Source organism: Monodon monoceros, unplaced genomic scaffold (genome assembly GCF_005190385.1).
Source record: "Monodon monoceros isolate NGI ecotype Baffin Bay Population unplaced genomic scaffold, NGI_Narwhal_1 Super_Scaffold_9, whole genome shotgun sequence".
Taxonomy (NCBI): domain Eukaryota; kingdom Metazoa; phylum Chordata; class Mammalia; order Artiodactyla; family Monodontidae; genus Monodon; species Monodon monoceros.
Genome location: NW_021703786.1, coordinates 10,872,580 through 10,891,216, shown reverse-complemented (window position 1 = coordinate 10,891,216; position 18,637 = coordinate 10,872,580). Strand labels below are relative to the sequence as shown.

The 18,637-nt window shown below is 53.3% G+C and overlaps 2 protein-coding genes across 4 annotated transcripts in view; both read right to left on the bottom strand.

Moving 5' to 3' along the window:
• AATF (apoptosis antagonizing transcription factor) overlaps positions 1-4,713 on the bottom strand; it is a 98,991-nt gene extending 94,278 nt beyond the window's left edge. For all 3 annotated transcript variants that reach the window (XM_029211920.1, XM_029211919.1, XM_029211921.1), the window contains exons 1-3: positions 4,486-4,713; positions 3,265-3,456; positions 406-831 (exon numbers count right to left, since the gene is read on the bottom strand). In XM_029211920.1, the coding sequence (XP_029067753.1) occupies positions 406-831; positions 3,265-3,456; positions 4,486-4,576 (709 nt within the window). In that variant the 5' untranslated portion in view covers positions 4,577-4,713. The remainder of the gene's footprint in view (positions 1-405; positions 832-3,264; positions 3,457-4,485) is intronic.
• Positions 4,714-10,392: 5,679 nt separating this feature from the next.
• Positions 10,393-16,945, bottom strand: LHX1 (LIM homeobox 1). Its single transcript, XM_029212174.1, has 5 exons — positions 15,251-16,945; positions 13,169-13,395; positions 12,795-13,072; positions 11,251-11,416; positions 10,393-10,856 (listed from the first exon to the last, which is right to left on the bottom strand). The coding sequence occupies exons 1-5, from the start codon at positions 15,418-15,420 to the stop codon at positions 10,477-10,479; spliced, it is 1,221 nt and encodes a 406-aa protein (XP_029068007.1). The 5' UTR covers positions 15,421-16,945; the 3' UTR covers positions 10,393-10,476.
• Positions 16,946-18,637: the final 1,692 nt, after the last annotated feature.

The window sequence follows — 18,637 nt, the reverse complement described above, 5'->3', positions numbered from 1 at the left end:
AGGGAGAGGGGGAGGGACTGGAAATCAAAGCAGTCCCTAAGCAGCATGGCTTTATCAGCTTCATGCCATGGAAACACTCTATTTATTACAGGAAATAAATCCAGTGTCTGGATGCAAATTGACTTGCTACATGAGAGAGAGAATGCTACAGCCCAACGAGAGGAGACGCCGCCCTTCTCTTCAGCCCTCCACAGCTGCCAGAAGTACTAGAGCAGAACCAGCAAAGCAGCTGAGTGAAGCAACAGCAGGCCAAGCACAGGGGAACGGCGCTTTGGGCCTCTAGGTAAGTGGGGCACGTCACCAACTAATTGGAAGGACACAGGAGACAGCAAACACCCACAAACAAACAAAAAGGAGATCAAATGTGGACACTCAAAACAAGCAAACAGCAAGCCGTGTACAAACCTATCTGGTTCTTCACAGCTTGGCCTTTCTCCACTTCCTCGGAAACTTTGACCTCGGAGAAGGTCATCACCACCCCGTCGTCCTCACTGGTCCTGTCTTCGGCTTTGTCTTCCTCACTCTCACCTTCAAAGTCTTCCTCACCACCCCCTTCCTCCATACCACTCTCCTGCTCTTCGTCTTCCTCGTCCTCACTGCTACCGAGGTCATCCATTCCCTCGGTAAACTTTTCAAAGTCACTGATGCTCTGGACGCTGAAGCCCGACGCCTTCCTGGAGTGGCTTCTGCTCCTCTTTTTCCAGGCCAGGCTACTGTCACCATCAGCACACTCCAGTTCCTCAGCACTCATGGCATCCTCACCGGATTCCTCCAGGCCCAGACCCTCTGAATCTCCATCTCCAGACCCTTCCTCATCAGATATTTCTTGATCTAAACAAGGGAGGGAAGAAGGAAAAAAAGAAAAAAAAGTTACCTTAAAACAAATACTAGGCCATATCTTTCATTTTAACTAAAGTATCATGACACCTATCCAAAAAAAAAAGTATTACCGTATTCAATGCAACTCAACAAATATTTATTACACATCTACTATCTCTAAAATGCTAAGGGAGAAACAAAAATGAATAAAACATGGGTCCTATGGGATTCCCCTGGCGGTCCAGTGGTTAAGACTCCGCGCTTCCAATGGAGGGGACTCGGGTTCAATCCCTGGTTGGGGAACTAAGATCCTGAGTGCCACACGGCGCGGCCAAAAAAAACAAACAAACAAAAACAAAAGAAACCCAAAAAACATGGGTCCTATCCTACTGAAAGGCTCTAGTGGGAAAGACAGACCCATAAAAACTATAATACAGAGAAGAATTAAAAGCACTTTGACAAAGTTTTGGTAATCAAGAGGAGGAAGAGATTTTAGCTGTGGAGCAAGTGAATTTAAGCAAGGTTATAAGAAAAAGGCAGCCTTTGACCTGGACCTTGAAAAATGGTCAAATTTCATCTGGTGTGAGGGAATTACTGGTTTCGCCAAACCTGCATCTGAAAAAACAGAGTTTATCACTAACTGTCCCAAATGCACAATCTCTGTCACCCTAGTGATGCCTATTAAACACTTATTAAGCACCTATTATGAACCAGCCATGGATAAAAACTAGAGACTGACAAACAGAATGTAATATCTGTGGGGGCGGGTTCACAGTCTGCTAGGAGTGGTGGATATGCATAACCAATAACTACATTACAAAAGCATTAATACAGTGTATAGAGAAGGGTGAGAGATGGCTTCATGTGAAGGACACATTATAGTTTTACTTATTAAGCATAAGTAACAGGTCATCAGACAGAAAAGAGGGAAGGAAAGGAAAAGCAGCAGATGCAAAGGTCCAGCACACAAAAGTGCACTGGGGTACAGAATGCTGGGATATGAGGCCAGAGAGTTGCTCAGGGACCAAATCAGGAGGGGTCTTGTCTTCCACGGGAAGGACTCTGAACTTGATCCTTCAGTAAATGGAATATTAGTTATGGCTCCTGATTTTACTTATGCTTGGGGTATCCTGACACTTACAGGTCTTTAGTGATTATCCAATCTCTTCCATGGTAGAACACAGGAAGCATAATCATACAGGGACCTGTTACCAACAACTTTCTTCATAAAATAAAGATTTTTATGAAAACATGATCTCTTAAGTACTTCTTTAAGTAACAATATATAAACTCAAGACAGAGAAGGCTGTCAAAAACATATATACAGAAACTAAGTGCCAAATAGTAAAGAGAAATAATCCTTTAAGTTCTTTAAATGTATGCCATTTCTCAGATAAAGAAATATTCACAGAGTAGTAGTTTAAAGTATAGATCTTAGAGTCAGACTGCCTTATTTGAGTTCCAGCCTGCACTTACTAGATATATGACCTTGAGCAAGTTACTTAACCAATGTGCCCCTCAATTTCCTTATCTGTAAAATGGGGATAAACAGTACCAACCTCACAGGGCTGTTGGGAGGATTAAATGAGATAATACATGTAATGATATGGTGGTAACATTTTCTGAGGACTTACTATGTACCAGGCTCTTAGAATTTAAAGGACTTACCATAGTGCCTGACACATAGTGAGAGCTCAATAAATATTATACTGGTCCCAGGACTGGTCTGTTTATCATTCTCTAAGCAAAGAATATGAAATGAGCTTATCATCTGGGAGCCCCAAGGACTGTATCAGGGACTAAACCATGGATATCACAGCATGAGTGATTGTTTCTTTTATATTATCTGTGGATTCTCAACATGGTCCCTCTGACCTCTCTAAAGGAAAACAAATAGCATCCACTCAATAATCACCATATCGCGCCCCCTTCTTCCACTCTGAGAAACTCACAATCTTTAAAACTATAAGCTCACATCCTCCTAACTGTTGCAGGGAACAGGGAAAGACTATGAAATTTCTACAGTGGCAAAAAAATGAGTGTCACAAATTAATATTATCCAGTGACTCGATGCAAGGCTTGACAAACCAAAGGAAAAGGGTCAAAATCCATGAGTAGCGTGCTCATCAGACACAATGCTTTTTCAACACATAGCCCTCTCCAAAATCCAAATATGCAAGGCCTTTTCTCTCACTCCATTTTAGGGTGAGCCATTAGTGCAAACATTAGGAGTATAGCTACTTAATAGCTCCAGACTTCAGATTCCTTACCAAGTGAAATTCAATACTTCAAAGGGCCCTTTCTAATGTCAAATCAGTGGTTTCTCCTAAGACAGTAAGTGGGGCATCTGGACTAGTTCTGCAGAGAGCATCAAAAAAAAAAAAAAATTTTACCCCAAAAAATCAGGAAAGAAAGAGTACCATGGAAATAAATACGTCTACTCACCAGATGAACCTGGCAGAGTCTGCTCCCAATGGTCTGCCTTCCAAGCTCTTCTAGAGGTGGTCTTGCCAGAATACCTCTTGTCTGTGTCCAAGAGGGAGGCTGATGCCAGCTTTCTAATGCTACCCACTGCCAGGAAATCATCTTCCCCATCTTTCCCTTCATCAAACCTGTCGATCACTTTGGCAGCAGTGGCTGTCAGGGGAGGGGAAAAAGTAATCAGAATCTCCTGGTTAGAACATACTTTAATGGTAACCCTGTTCAGCCCTTTAAATTCACGCTTGAACGTCCTCTACAAAATCCCCACCAACTTCCAAGAACAGGGACCTCATCACCTCCCAAGGCAGACCACTTGCTACCTTGCTGCTACAGAAAGCTTTCCTGTACAGAAAGCTGACTCTCTGCATCTACTAGAAGGATATATTTCCATGCCTTGGGTCATAGAAAACTAGTCTAATCCCTCTTCCATGTGTGACAGTCAGCTCAAATATTTTAAGTCAGCCATCATCATGTTCTATCCCACTCCAGCCCGTCCCTCAAGGAGTTGTTTGGTTTTTTTTTTTTGCGTATCCTGGCTAAACGGCCCCAGTTCCCTCAACTAATTATTCCTAAGAAACGGTCCAGCACTCACATTTATCCCTCCGTATTCTCCCTTCCTCACACTTCTCTGACCCAAGCCTAAAGGAGGATTACTCCCAACTAGACCTTGAACATCAGCCTACAGATCAGAAATATCATTCGGCAGCCGCTAAGCAAGTGTGCTGAAGCCTGAAAAGGCTGAAACGGCACCATGGAAGCCTACTTCTTCCTTCATCCTCCAAGTAGGTTCTCAGGGACAGGCAGAGTTTTTTTAAAAAAAGGATGAGACTTTTTCTTCTCATTTCTAACGCAATGCCAGTAAGGGCATCCTGAAAGATAACCTCCAACCTGCTACCAGACTCTGGCTGCCTGCAACAGCACTGGATCAACAGTTAACCCAAGCCTGAGTCCTCCGGACGCTCCGCCCACCCGAACACCAAATCTAGAACGCGCGTCCGAAAGATTCCGAAGCCCTCCTCCCCTGCCCCGGGGGCCACCCTCCCGGGAAGCAGTTTTCCTCTGCGCAAGGGGAAGGAGAGTAGGCTAGGCGGCGAGGCCCAGCTGCCGGCCCCTCACAAACCGCCCGGGTCCGCACTGGGCCCGGCCCACGGCTCCGCACGTGGCCTTGCCCCCAACAGGCCTCACCCTCCTCCGGGTCGGCCTCAGGATCCGCCTCGCGCGGTCGCGGGTTCAACAACTGTTCCAGCTGCAGGGCTAAAGGCTGCGGCCCCGCCATGGTCACCAGGTTTCGCCCTGCGCCGCGCTACTGAATGTCGCTCTCCCCCTTCCGAGTCCTCTCGCCCAGAGACTGAGCCCCAGCACATGCAGGGACGCCCAGAGCCGCGCACCCTACTCCCGGTCGGCAACTTCCGGGAGGCTCCCGGGAGGGGGCGGGGCTTGCGTCCCTACGTGCGTTGCTAGGATGAAGGCGGAAGCGCCCGGAAGGCTGTCGCGTGTGCGCGTGCGCGTGCGCCGAGGGGGTGTGTTGGGCAGCGCGGGAGCGCGCAAGGGCACGGCGTCGCCGCTGGCCCGGAACCGAGACATCCTTGCGTGCAGCCTGTGTCCTCTTGTATAAAGTATGTCACAAGATTTGTCCGAGATTTGCTTAGAAATAAAGTGTAGTGTAACCGTGACCCGTGGTGGCTGATGTGGGAAGGAGGAGGAGTAAAGGGTAAGCGTCTCGAAGCTTACGTGTGATTTAGGGCACGCACAGACTGGGACCAAAGGAAGGTTTGGCATTTCACAATTTGGAGGAGTCTGGGGCCGGGCACATGCCTCTGGCCCCGCGATGGCCACGATTTGGAAATCGTGCCTCAGGGATGGGCATGTGTAAGTGTGCGGTGCACTGCTGGCATTTTTATTAATAGGAATTAGCAAGCGCTATAGCTGTGCGTAAATAAAGATCGATTCTGTAGCTTCTGCAAGTAGCTTTGTCTGTGCAGGGAAAAGGGGTGGAGTGGGGATTACTCTACTGCACACCCATCGGTATTGATATCCTTGCTGTTCAAGGATGAGGGCATACTCAGACACTTGAAAGTAGTGCACAAATGCGGGAAAACTCAGGTGTGCAGTTAGAGGGGCACAGGTAGACTCAAAATATAAAGACCCAATAGGATCAATTTAACTGCACCCAGGCACATAGAAAAATACAATCCCTTTATATGCTCTTTCCTTCATCAAGCATTCCCTGACTGCCCGCTATGTGGCAGGCACTGCTAAATGAGATACAAAGATGAGTAAGTTAGATTCTCTTCTGGCAGTGATCAGCCTAGGGGGGCAGACAAACATGTGAAGAGAAACTGCAAAAAGGGATGATCAGGGGAGTAGAAAGTGGTCTATCCTTCCAGTATCTGTTTGAGGTCACCTGTAAAGACCTAGAAGCCCCTAAACGGACATTGCCTCAAATGGATCCAGGAAACAGGGTCAGGGGTGCCCTGTGCCCTTCCCGGGAACAGCCCAGGCCAGTTGGATCCCACAGTTGAACAGCCTGGGGAACCCTCAGTTCTCCAGTGTCTCCTGTGGAACCCAAGGGACATGAGGGTCCCTGAATTCCCTAGTCTCCATACGCATCCCCAGCGTCAAGAGCAACAAGAGACCACTTGTTCCATGTCCCCTTCCTAGGTGGCGGCAGGAAGCCCTCAGGGTAGATGCCCACAGACACTGGGAAGGGAAAGCACTCCAGCTAGGATGGTGGCACCGTAGGCAAGGCACTGAGGCAAAGAAAACTGCTTTTTACCACCTGCAATAGAATTCAGTCGAAAACAGCTTTAAAACAAAAACAAAACAAAACAAACCATATCCCCTGTAATTGCAGTCTGGTGCCTGCCGTCTGGGGCCTCCAGAGTAAAAGCAGGCTCCACGGACTGGGACAGGCATGGCCCCGGGCTTTGAAGGACAAAAATGTTTCCCTCACCCCACATTTAGGAAACTACCTCCCCCAGTCCTCTTCCCTTCCTATTTGGGACACTAATAAGGCTTAGGAACCTAGCCTTGGGGTAAAGAAAGGGGAGAAAAGAAGCCGGGAGGTGAGGCAAGGCAGAGAGCACCTCTAGCTGTCATGCAAACAGGACACTGCTGGATAATTCTGGGCAGAAAATGCCTGCTTCCCTACTCTTCTGTCTCTGTCCAGGCACCTACTGACTTGGGAAGCCTTTTGAGGAAGAAATCAAGACCACTCTACTGCTGTTGCACACAACCCAGGGCCCCCAAAATGCTTCCCTGGCTTTCTCACCCCATCCTGAGAGTAGGGAGGGGCCTCCAGGAGTGGAGGAAAGAAGAAAGAGTTCTAGGACTTAAGATGCAGCTCAGAGATGTGGAGGCAGGAGGCAGCAACCTCCTAAATCCCCTCTCTGGGGGGTCCTCCCTACTTGATTCTAGTTTCTTGAGAAGGGAGGAGGGTTTTCCTGATGGGAGTGGGAGTGGAGATGGACGGTTGACTATGGGAGGGGCTATTTCAAAAACTCTACCTCTTAGAAGAAATGTAAACCCTGACTGCCCTTGTGATGTGAGCAGATGAGATGAGGAGGGGGATGGGAATAAATGCGAGCATGTTCCGAAAAGAACAGTCCTCTCCAGAGAAGGTCAGAAGGTCTCCCAGTTCATGGTCCCTCTGCCTAAGGGCTGCAAAGTGGCACACAGATGCAGGAAGAGTAGAGGATAGGCAGGGGTGACATTGGATACCACCCCCCCCATTGTCCCAATCTCCTGTCTGTTCAGGTGACCAGGAGTTTCAAGAGTTTAGGGAAACCATGTTCTTATCTTTCTCTCTTCTTAGATACTATCAAGGGTCCCAGGCCCTTTCCAATGCCTGTCCTGGCTCTCCACGCATCACCCTCCCCCACCTTGTCTAGCCCTAAAGCAGTTCCCACTTTACCCCATCCTGGAAAAGAGAGGTGGGTGAGCTATGCCTCCCTCGTCCAGGGAAGATGGCAGCTCCCAGTCACTGGAAACCTGAGGGCAGGTGGCTAGAGGCACAGAGGTGGCAGCTTTGAGATGGCTGCGGGGAGAAGCCAGGCGGCCAAGCCCAGGCAGGAGAGGAGACTGTGTTGGGGGTCGGAGGGGACCGCCTGGGCGCTCCCCTCCCACCGGGGAGCGCCCAGGCGCAGTGCGATGGTGCAGCGCTCCTCGGTACCTCAGGGCCAGAGGTGGGCAGCACAGCTCTGATGGGAACAAGAACAGTCCCTGACATCCCTAGACCTCCCCGCCTCGGGCGACTCCACATTTGACTGCTGAAGTTTGCCACCTGTCCAGGGATTCGTTAGGGCTCTGGACACAGCTTCCAAGGGGAAAGACCGAGCTGCTGCCAGATAGAAGTCACAGAGAAGAACTGCGTCCACACCGAGCAACCAACTCTAAAATGCTTATCAAGTACCGGATTCCACAATAAGGCTGCTAAATAATTCAGCAGCCTTGATGGGAAAATGTGGCTTCCCAATGAGCATACGTTCAGTTAAATGAATGTCTTTAAGGGAGTCTGGCTATAATGAATAAGTTGGCTATGATTTAATGTATATAAATGCTAAAAGGGCAAAAACAAGGCGATCTGCATACAAAGCAGGTAAATGTGCTGCATGCAGAGGCTAGGAGTTTCAAAAGTCTCCCCAGTATTTCATAAATTTGGATTTCTGAAAGAACACTGTCATATTCCACCCCATAGTCCTCCCCATTGAATAAGCTGTCATGTGGATGCAGTGAAATATTTATTTTAAAGCCTTCTTAGCAAGAAATATACACTTGATTGTGTCTTAACAAAATATAAAAACAACACTGGAAATTGCATACCATTTCATGTAAAACCCTTGATTTAAAAAAAAAAAAAAAGGAAATAAAGAATCCAGACTGAAATGTAGGTGACATGGAAAATAAATTCTGGAACTGTGGTAGTGTCTGATAGTAAAACACACACATGTATTTCACAGCAGATAAAATATTTAAATTCCTTCCATGTTTAATGAAGACCTGGAAGGGATTGAACTACTTTTCAGAACCTTATGGCAACTCTCAGTTGAAATCTGATTTCTATATTGGTTATTTTTACTCCTCTTTCAGAGAAAGTAATATGTATCTTGTGCCAAGCAAAATCGTTTTCCTTCTGGGAAACTTCAAATGAAACAAATACTATAAAACAACTATTTCACATCAGTTCTGTGAAAGGGATTAAAGTATTTCATTTATAGCTGTGCTGTACATTCATTTTATGTTATCTTTCAAACCACCAAGTTAGAAAGCAGGATTATCTATGGGAAATGAATTGAAATAGAAAAGGACCACCTCTAACTACCTATTTATAGGTAACTGACGTTCAGAAATCTGGTTTTGCCTGTTTAGAGGGGAGAGGGAGAGAGTGCATGGGGTCTCATGCTTAATGACAGACTGTGACCACTCATTTTTAGCCATGGATTTGATTTCTATTTCCAGTTCTATATTAACTTATCAGCAAACATCTCCTCAATTGTATCCGTTAAAATTCACAGAATGCAAATCTGTAGTTAATAACAGCAGGAAGGCACAGAGAAAAGCTTGGTTGGCATTAGCAAAGGGGTTCAACTACAGCCAAGGTAAAAACAGATCCACCAGTCCTGTCTCTCTTCCTCCTGGCTTCTGAGAGGTCATTCGGCTCCGTCACAGCTCAATTCTAGTTGTTAAAACATCAAATAACACACCAGTTATCTAAACATCAGATTTTCTATTTTTATTAAAAACTCACAAATTTATTCAACATGTTTTCTTTCATACAGTGAATGGTCTAATATGCACTGGAGGTCACACAAGCTTAGGTTTATCAGAACAATAAAAGACATATGAGAAATTTAATATATAAAGAAAAAAGTAGCAGCTGTTGACTGCATATTTGACCATAAAATTTAAATATTTTGGACTTTTATTTTAAAGACACAAAAATAAAACCTGTGTGGGTCTATATAAGTCATATTAACAATTCCATGAATGTTCAACAGGACTAAAAATTAGCAAAGATGGTTTTTTTTTTTAAACCTTGTAACACTTTTTTTTTTTAACACTTTTTCAGGTTGTGGTGCCAGGCACCTTTACAGTATTTGTGCTATAATTACTCTATTTGGCAAGTGTCTGAATATCACGTTTTCTCTTTGCCTTGTGTAAACAACACCTTTTTACATACTAGCACAGTGAGCTGTGAGCCCTGTAAATCTGTCAGAACATCTACAGGAAAAGAAAATGAACAATTTTGGTTGATTGCTCAAAACATTTTGTTTTGAACAAGAGGTTTCAAAACAGGATATATTAGTAAAACACTGAACTCCTGAATTTAACGTTATACGTAAACAGTTGACTGTTTTTAGTTCAATAGTTTTTTTTTCTTTTAATTTTTTGTGTGTGAAGGTAGAATACTTTTCTTGTACAGCTGATGTTCAAGTCATTTTACTAAGAGGTCTGGCTGGAGACCATCCTATTGTGTGTGTGTGTGTGTGTGTAGAGCTTTGTGAAGGTAGAAGAGTTGATACTGAGGGCTTTACATTTAGAATTTTGCAATTTTGGCAAAAACAAAAAAACCAAAAAACCCAGAGAGACAAAAAATATATATATATAGTCCCACCTGATGCACAGCAGGTCGGCGTTTCTGAAGCTATAAGTTTGTTGTCGCTGTTGCTGAACTCTGAGACAACACTAATAAATTTCCCAGAGCCAGAACCCTCCTGGCTGGCCCGGGAGAGCCCCGGCCGCTTCACCGTCCTCAACCCGCTGCGGACGCAGCCTCCCTCCCCGCGGCTCCTGGCGTCACCACCGACTGGCCGCCTCCCGCGGCTGCCGTGGTTGTTTTTATGCAGCCCGCCGGGCTCTCGCTCACGCCGGCGGTGTCTGTCCAAGAATCCGGGTCCAGGTGGGAGGTGGGGAGAGGTCTGCGTTTCCCTGCGGGAGCGCCAGTTCTGCACCTTGCCAGCCAGCGCACGGATCCCAGTTTTACCTCCAGGCGGATTTGGATTCTATTTCGTGTCCCCCTTTCCCATCCGGTCTCCCCAGACGGAAAATGACCCCCCAAGCTGGAGGAAGTGGGGGGGATGACTTGCTTTTATGGTTTTTTTCTTTTTTTTTCTGTTTTTCTTAAATAAAGATTCGTTTCTGTACAACCACGAACTCCGCGTATCGTGCGCGACTCCGCTACCACACGGCCGCCTCGTTCATTTCGGGGGGGTGAGACAGGTGGTTTCCGTAGCTCGCCCCGCCGTTGACCGACAGCGACGAGAAGGGTGGGCTGGGCCCGAAGACCTCGGCCGACATTGAGTGGAGAGGCCCGGGCAGGCTGGGCTCGGGGCTGGGCGAGTCCCCGGGAGGATGCGCCAGGATGTCGGTGAACCGCTGAGCCTCGCTTGACGGGTGGTGGCCGGGCAGCGGGTGCTCCAGGCCACCCAGGGGTGTCCCGGAAGGCCCGGACGACGGCACGAAGGGCAGGTCTACTGGCGTCTGAGCCTGCGAGGACGGGGGGCCTTGCGGGAAGAAGTCGTAGTTGCCTCCGGGAGCGTAGTACTCGCTCTGGTAATCTGCGGAGCAGCGAGGAGGCTGTCAGGGCGGGGCCCTGGGTGGGGCAGGGTGACAGGGCGGGAAGGCGTGCCCGCAAGCCGGCTGGGGAGGGCGACTCGGGGAAGTCGCCACTCGCCCGGCTCCCCTGCCGGGCCGGAAGCACGGAGAAGGCTGGGTGCGAACGCTGGAGCTGCTCCCTACCTGCCCATTCGCCTCATTCAGGGTCGGGAATTCGGTCCGGTCTCACTACCTCCCCTCGATTTACTCCCCAGCCTCCAGCCATCTCTTCCCTACTCTCCACTTCTCTATAGAAAGCCAGAGGCGCCTCTGCGCTGCCACCCGCTTCCGACGAAGCCAACCCCGCCCGCCCTGCCTGCGGCCCGCCCGCGCCCTGCCCCTAGGCAGCGCACCCACCTCCATAGAAGGAGAAGGGCCCGTTGGGGATGAGCTCGCCCGGCTCCAGGCGGTCCACGAGCGGCCGCATCCGGCGCGGACTGCGGAAGAAGGCGTGGCGCCTGGCGCCCAGCGCGCTTAGCTGCTTCATCCTCCGTTCCTTGGACCGTCGGTTCTGGAACCAGACCTGAAGCACACACGCGGGGGGGGGGGGGGGGGGGGGGGGTGAGGCCCCGGAGACGCCACCTCCGACTTCGGGTGCGCGGCCGGACCTGGCCCCTCACCGCTTATCTCGCGGATTCCGGGCCGTGTGGTGTGTCTGTGTGTTGTATATGGCGGGGGGGGGGGGGCGGGGGGCGCGGTCTCTGAGTAGGACCGCGCAGGGTGGCCCTTGAGCCCATGGTGAACAGGATTCCCGTCAGAGGAACTGGGCAAGCCGCCCTGCTCAACATGAGGCAGTTGGAGTTGTTTCTAATAATTCCACCGACACAGTTACAGCTTCCCGGGGGCTGTACACACCGAGGCTCAACCTCCCCAAATAGTATCAGACACATAGCTTCCCTTTCAGAGACCCTGGCAGCCCCCTCCGCCGCATGATAGTGACAGAGATCCAAACAGCCTCCTGTTGACACTCAGTCTCCCAAAGATAGTGACACCAAAACCCACAGTCTCCTTTTCCACCCACGTACAATCTCCCAGTGCCAAACGTACTTATCCACAGCCTTTCACTGGTAGTGACACAGACATGCAGCCTCCCCTTCACCTGCGCACAAGATCGCACAACCTTTCAGAGGCAGAGGGCCCCCGTGGAGGGCAGCCTGAATAGTGTGCCCATGCACACAGCCTGCCAGGCACATCCACCCATACCCTCGCAGAGCCTCCAGGCACCGGACACCTAACCTTGGGCCCAAGACTCGGGCCCGGTTCACACGCAGTCTCAAGACCTCACAGCGGGCACCTGCGCAGCTGCCTGGATGGCCACCTCCCATCCCATGCTACTCTGGACAGGCCGAGGTACAGCTGACTCCCACCCCGACCACCTTCCCTTCAAACCTGGACAGCCCACCTCTCTTCAGAGGAGAAGTCTCTGCTCTGGGGCTTGTTTAACTGGGGCAAGAGACCCACAAAGTTGGGGGTGGGGACCCGCAGAGGGAGATCACGTTGTGCAGAAGCCAGCGGAACCGATTAATTCCGAGAGGCACAGTGACCTCTTAGCTCCTCCCGAACAGGGGTGGCAGTGCAGACAGATAGGTCCCAACTCCGTCGCAGTGTCCGACAGTGTCCCCTCCTCCAGCCTTATGCTCCCCGTCCCTCCCCCACCGTCACCACTCTCACCTACGCTGGACCAGGAAGACGAGGAGGTATAGGGAATTCCAGATGCTCTACGCATCTGGCGACGCTTTGAAGTTTGAACCGGGTAGGGTTGTGTCTGGGCCTCTCCCTCCCCCTCCGCCAGCCTACAGGGACTCACTCTCCTCCTCAAAACAGCCCCCCGCCCCAGCTCGGCCTGCACAGAGTAGCTGTGTGGGTCTCTAGAGAACTGAGTGGCACGCTCGGGCCCTGACCTGAATGACACGCATGTTGAGGCCAGTCTCCTGAGCCAGCTGCTCGCGGATGTGGCGCGTGGGCTTGGGTGTAGCGGCAAAGGCGGCCTTCAGCGTCTCCAGCTGCTTGGCTTTGATGGTGGTGCGCGGCCCTCTCCGCTTGGCCCCCAGGTTCTGGTCATCGTTCTCATTGCTGCCGCCTTCCTTGTCCGACACATTGGCGCTCTCCGAGTCCTTGGCGTCGTCCTGCGACGGGTCTTGGGAGTCCGGAGACAAACTGGGGTCACTGCCCGTGGTGGCTGGGGAGAGGGAAGGGACAGGTGAGCAGCAACCTTGGCAGGCCTTCCTCCCCCAGGACCCACCCGCCCCTAAGGAGCCGGGAATTAGGGCCTCACCTGAGTGGAGACTGTTCTCTTTGGCGACGCTGCTGTTGCTTAGGTAATCCTCTTTGCAGACGAACTTGTTCTCATCGATGATGTAGAGCTCCTCGCCGGTGGAGAGCTGCTTGTTACACATCATGCAGGTGAAGCAGTTCAGGTGAAACACTTTGCTCCGGGCTCTCCGCACCAGGTCGCTAGGGGAGATGCCCTGCGCGCAGCCTGCGCATTTGGTACCGAAACACCTGCAGGGGGGCAGGTTGGCGAGGACCAAGGGAAGACAGAAACAGGGAGAAAGGCGATAAAGAAAGTGGAGGAAGAAGAATAGGAAAGAGGAAAAGAAGAGAGGGAGAGCCAAAAAGAGAGGCAGAATGCCGATTAAGCAGGCAAGAAGGCAGGAGAAAGTGCGGGGCACCAGTGGAAAGTCAGGGAGGAGATACACATGGTTAGAATGATGGAGTAAGGAGCTCAAGCTGCCCCCACCCCTAGCCTCACGCCCAGCGTTGTCCCAGAGGGAAAAAGCACTGCCGAAGAAGGCGGCAAGGTGGCGACGGGAAGGGAGAGGGAGGCACCTATTTTCCGATTAGATTCAGAGAACAAAATTAGAGCGCCATACAAATGCGTCTCGATCACCGCTTTTCTCTATATTGCCTCTCCTTCGTCGAAAAAGAAGGCGCACACGGGCTCGGGGTTGGCAAGGTCCGGTCCAGCCGCGGGTAAACAAACAGCCGCGGAGAGCCCGGATGGCCACAGCCAGGCCGTCGCCACGTTCAAGCCCAAAGCCCAGCAGGTTGGCGCAAGCTAGACCGCATGGGGGCTCTAGGTGCCGGGCCGCGCTTCGCGGGAGCCAGGCTTCTGGGGCCCCCTGGCAGTCGGCACCGTTCGCCGCTCCCTGGCTCGGCTCCCGCCAGTAGCGGGAAGCCCGGCAGCACCGGCGGAGGCCCAAGAGGCTCAGCCTGCGCTTGCTCTCGGCAATACCAGCGGACAGAGCTTTGCTCCATGGTCCGCCGCTACCAGAGCCGCGCGTCCCGGGGATGCACTGGGGACAGCGTGTCCCAGGCCTCTGAGCAAAGCGACCCGGGTGGCTTCAAACCCCCACTCTGTCCCCCAGTTTGATCTGTTACCACAAACTCAGAGAAAAGCAGAGACCAAGTCAGCCAAGTAAACTGGGAGATTTCAAACGGGCACAAGGGAATTTCGAGTTTGCTCCAGTTCTCTGTTGACTTGTGTGTTGTGTGGATTTGGTGGCAAGATAGTAACTTTAAGAGGATTCAATTAAAATGCTAAACGGAGGAGGGTTGTTGGGAGAAGTCCCCCGGCTCCGACGACCCGGGTCTCGGCTTTTCCCCAGGTTTCGGCAAGGAAGTGGCGGGCTGTGGCGGGCAGAGCCTGGGAGGGCTCCGAGCGGAGCCTGCGCCTCAGAGCTGAGGTAGGCATTGGGCGGAGGCCGAACCTCCCGCCAACACAGGCAGCCGGGTAAGGTCTAGGCTACCGTGCAGTAGTGTGCCCAGGTCGGCGCTGGGAGGCCCAACCGGGTTTCAGGAAGACCCTGGGGCGTGCAGGATAGGCACCATGGCCGAGCGCTTCCCTGCCGCTGCCACCGCAGGCGACTCAGACACTCCATGCAAAAGGCTTGGCGGTTCCCGCCAAGACTTCTCGGAGACGGAAAAGACAGTGGCATGGAGCTAGCCTGGGCTTCTAAGCTCAGCCTGGAGGACGAGCAAAGCCGGGAGGCCCGGAGGATGCAGTCGCTGGAGAGCTCTGCAAGGGGAAAGGCAGGAGCCGGGGCTACACCTCCTGAGGCTGCGCTACCTCTTTCCAAGCTTGGAGAGGCTTCTGGCTCAGAGGCGAGCTCAGACCCTTTCTTCCCAGGCACGTGCAACCAAGCCCGGACCCACAATTTCCAGGACGAAAGCAGGCCGCGTCCCGGGGAGCCCAGCGCGCCAGCTGGTGAAGAGGCGGGAGCCCCCGGGACTTGGCTGCCCTCTCCAAAGGCAGCTCCTAACGCGGCCGCCGCGGCCACGCTGACCTCTGATCCGAAGCTGGCTGGGAAGGGCCCGCGGGGAAGGAGCAGCAGAGGCGCGCGAGGTAAGTACTCACCGGAAGAAGTCGTTTTTGCAGTAGAGCTTGCCTTCCCGGGAGAAGCACTTCTCGGTCAGGTTGCATTTACATTCACAGCACTGGACGCACTTGACGTGCCAGGCCCTGTCCAGCACGTTCAAGAGGAAGCGGTCCAGGATGGGTCTTTTGCAGCCGGCACAGTGCACCATGGTCTTTGGTTTGGTCGGGTGAGGCCCGGAGAGAGAAGCGCAGGTAGAGCCGGGGGGATGATTCACCAAGACAACCGGCAGGAACTCCCCAGCCCCTCCAAAATGGGGAGACACACTTGGCAGTGCAAACCGAAACCCGCGCCGGAAAATCAGAGAGAGGGAGGAGGCTGATGGGGGTCGGGGGGCGCCTCGGTGGAGTGTGCAGCCCGACAGTCCCGGGGCCCCGGGGCACAGCAGCGCCGCCGCCGCTCCTGGGGCGAGGAAAGAGTCTCAGGCGGGCGAGAAAGCGACTCTTCTGCCCAGAGCCCGCGAAGGAGTGAAGGTCACCGAGAACGGCGACGGGAACGGAAATAAATAAATAAAACGGAGTCGGAGAAGGAAGAGGACGACGCGGCGAGCTCGGCTTGCAGGGAAAGCGCCGCTGAGTTCTCTCGGGCTTGAGGTAGAGCTGTCAGAAGTCAAAGTGCATCTGCTTTTGTCGGGGTATGAGGGCGGGTGTGTGTGCGTGCAGGGCTGCCCGTCACCGGAATTTCCCCTCCTCTTTTTATAAAAAGAGAAGAACCAAACGAGTAGGGAAGCTTTGGATCCTAAACTGTCGGCCTCGCGCAACGGGTCGGGACGCCCTGGGAGCCTGCGGTGGGCCTGGGGGAGGGGGCGGGGGCAGGCCTCGGGGGAAGGGAGGGAGGGAGGAAAGGAGGAATATCTCGTTGTTGATTGTTGTTGTTGCTTAGGTTTCCCCCCTTCTGGAGAAGTGTTTGTGTCAATCGAGAGTGAGAGGGACAACTCCGGGCGGACGCAGCCAGGTGCGCGCGCCCGCTCCCCACCGCCCCAGCCCCGTCACCTCGGCCCGTGGCCTGCCTGGCGGCCTCCGTCTCCTCGGGACGGCCCTCCCTGCGCCTGGACTCCTTCGGGGAGGGGGTGCCGTCTGGCTCCTCACCGCGCCTGGCCGTGCATCGTGGCTCCAGTAGCAACTCGCGGCCTCCTGGGCGCGCAGCCCCACATCGCTCGGCCCACGCTCCAGCTGCCTGCGTGCAACCCCACAGTCTCTCGACTTTTCTTTTCCTTTTCCCCCCTTTTTTCGTTGTGATGGCAAATCTGGGTTTCCTTTCTAGCCTCTTTCCTTCCTTCCTTTTTTTTTTTTTTTTTTTTTCTTTTGCAGCGGGAGGAGTCGGGGGGAGGGGGAGTAGCTTGAAGAGCTTTTTAAAAAACGTCCTGGTGCAGCGGCTACAGTTCTGTGCGGCTGGAACAGCTCGGCACGGGCCGCCGCTCTCGCCTTCCGGGCCGCAGTTCGTTGTAGGCTGTCCCCGGACAAGCGTCCCTCTGTCCCTGGTCTCCTGGCCCAGTCCGCCGCCCCGGCGCGTCTCTCCCCAGTTCCGGCGGCTCGGTCACTGCTCCTGGCTGTTGGCTGGGCTCTGGAAGCCCCCTCGCCTTAATGCAGCGCCCGCCGACGTCACGGCGGCCTGCGACCAATCAGCGGCTCGCGGTCCCTCTGTAAACCATTCTGCATCCCCCGGCTGGGGAGAGTGCCGGGAGACCGCGTTTAGAGGATCAGTGGCGGCGGCAACCGCGGCCCGGCGCGGTGCGGGCGGCGGGCAGCGAGGTGCCCGGGTCCCCTGCTGCTCCGGTAAGGCGTCGGTTTCGGTGGGAGAGACTGAGAGCTCGCGGGAGTAGGCGCAGGCCTGCCGGAGAGGGGCAGTAACCCAAGATCGAGCCTTGTTGGAGGTTGGGGTGCAGCTGGGTCCGGGAGCCTCGGTGGCCCAGGTGCACTCTTTGGCTTTGCAGTTCAGCGGGTGCTGGCTTTCTTTTTTTTTTTTTTTTTCCTCTTGCTTTCTTGGCCTAGAAGTTTGCCCCGGGCGCAGCGCTTGTCTTTGGGGGAGTTGGGCGGGGGAGGGCGTTTGGCAGCAGAATCTCCTTCCTCCGGTCCCTCCTTCTGTGCCCCCTCCCCCAATCCATCCAAAGTCCACAGGGTCCGGGTCTCTAGGAGATCTGGGTGTCTGTTTCCCGCAGCGCAGTCTTGGAAAGTTGATTCCGGAGGTTTCCTGGTGGGGCGGGGGAGACCGGAGGCGCGGCGCCGGGGCGGGGGAAAAGAGTGGGTGGGGAAGCGCCTCGGGTGAGGAGTTGCAACCCCGGCGAGAAGTTGTGAGAAAACTGATCCGGAGACACCTTTTCCATACATAAACAAAAGACTAGGCGGGAAACCGTGGGGCAGTAGTGGTGGCTGGGGTGTGGTGGTACTGACGGTGGGAACGGGGACGTTCTGGGGGCTCCACGGCGAGGCTGCAGGGGATTGGGGTGTGCAGAGCACGGGCCTGGCCGCCCTGTCCCCTATTCCAGGCTCCGGGCTGGCACCAGCTTCCCCGGACAAGCGCAGAACAACCTCCGGTAGTTCACGTCTTAGGCAGCCTATACTTCCCTAATTTTCCTCAGGGTATAAACTAGGGACCACTGCCCACGGGGGCAGATTTTCCCAGAAGTAGGGGTCGGGACCGGGTCCTGAGACTCTTAGCCTCGAAGAGTCACTCTAGTTCCGCGGCCCACACCCATCAAATACCAAATTCCGTTTCGACAGCACCATTTCTATGCCTAACCGGGACTTCTCCCCAAGTGAAATCTGAAGGTGGCAGGGCCGGGCAGTCCCGCATTTGCTCCTTGTTTTTGTTTTTGGGGGACAGGGGTGTTAGAAAGGTGCATTTGGCCCTAGTGTAGAAGGAAATAAGGATGGGCAGCCAGCCAGCAAGGTCTAGCCGGTATTTTGAGAATGGCCTTTTGACCCCCCACGCGGTGCTGGGTTCAGACATCTCACACAGGGCCGGAGCTAAGTTGGGGGAAATGCGCCCTGCAATGCAATTGTTATGAACGTGGCAGGCAAGGAAGCCAGTTCTTTGCAAAATGGAATACCCTCTTCGAACGAACCGGTTAGCCACTACAGCGAATTTGGTTTGCGCTCCGTGGACTGGGATTTTAGGACTCTGCCAACACGCTTTTCCCTCCTCTAAGCCTCCGCCCGCCCAGCCCTGCACCCCCGAGGCCCGCCGTCAGCCCCCGCCTTGCCGCCCGCGTCACCTTTTCATTGGAAGCCGAAGCCAAGACCGGCAGTGAGGCTCTTTGGCGCTCCGCCCATCTTGACCTCTGGGCGCGAGGGCCCTTTCGCCTTCTCCGCACCCCCTCCACACACACCTGGCCTCTGGCTCCCCACTGCGGGGAGGGCGGCGTTGGG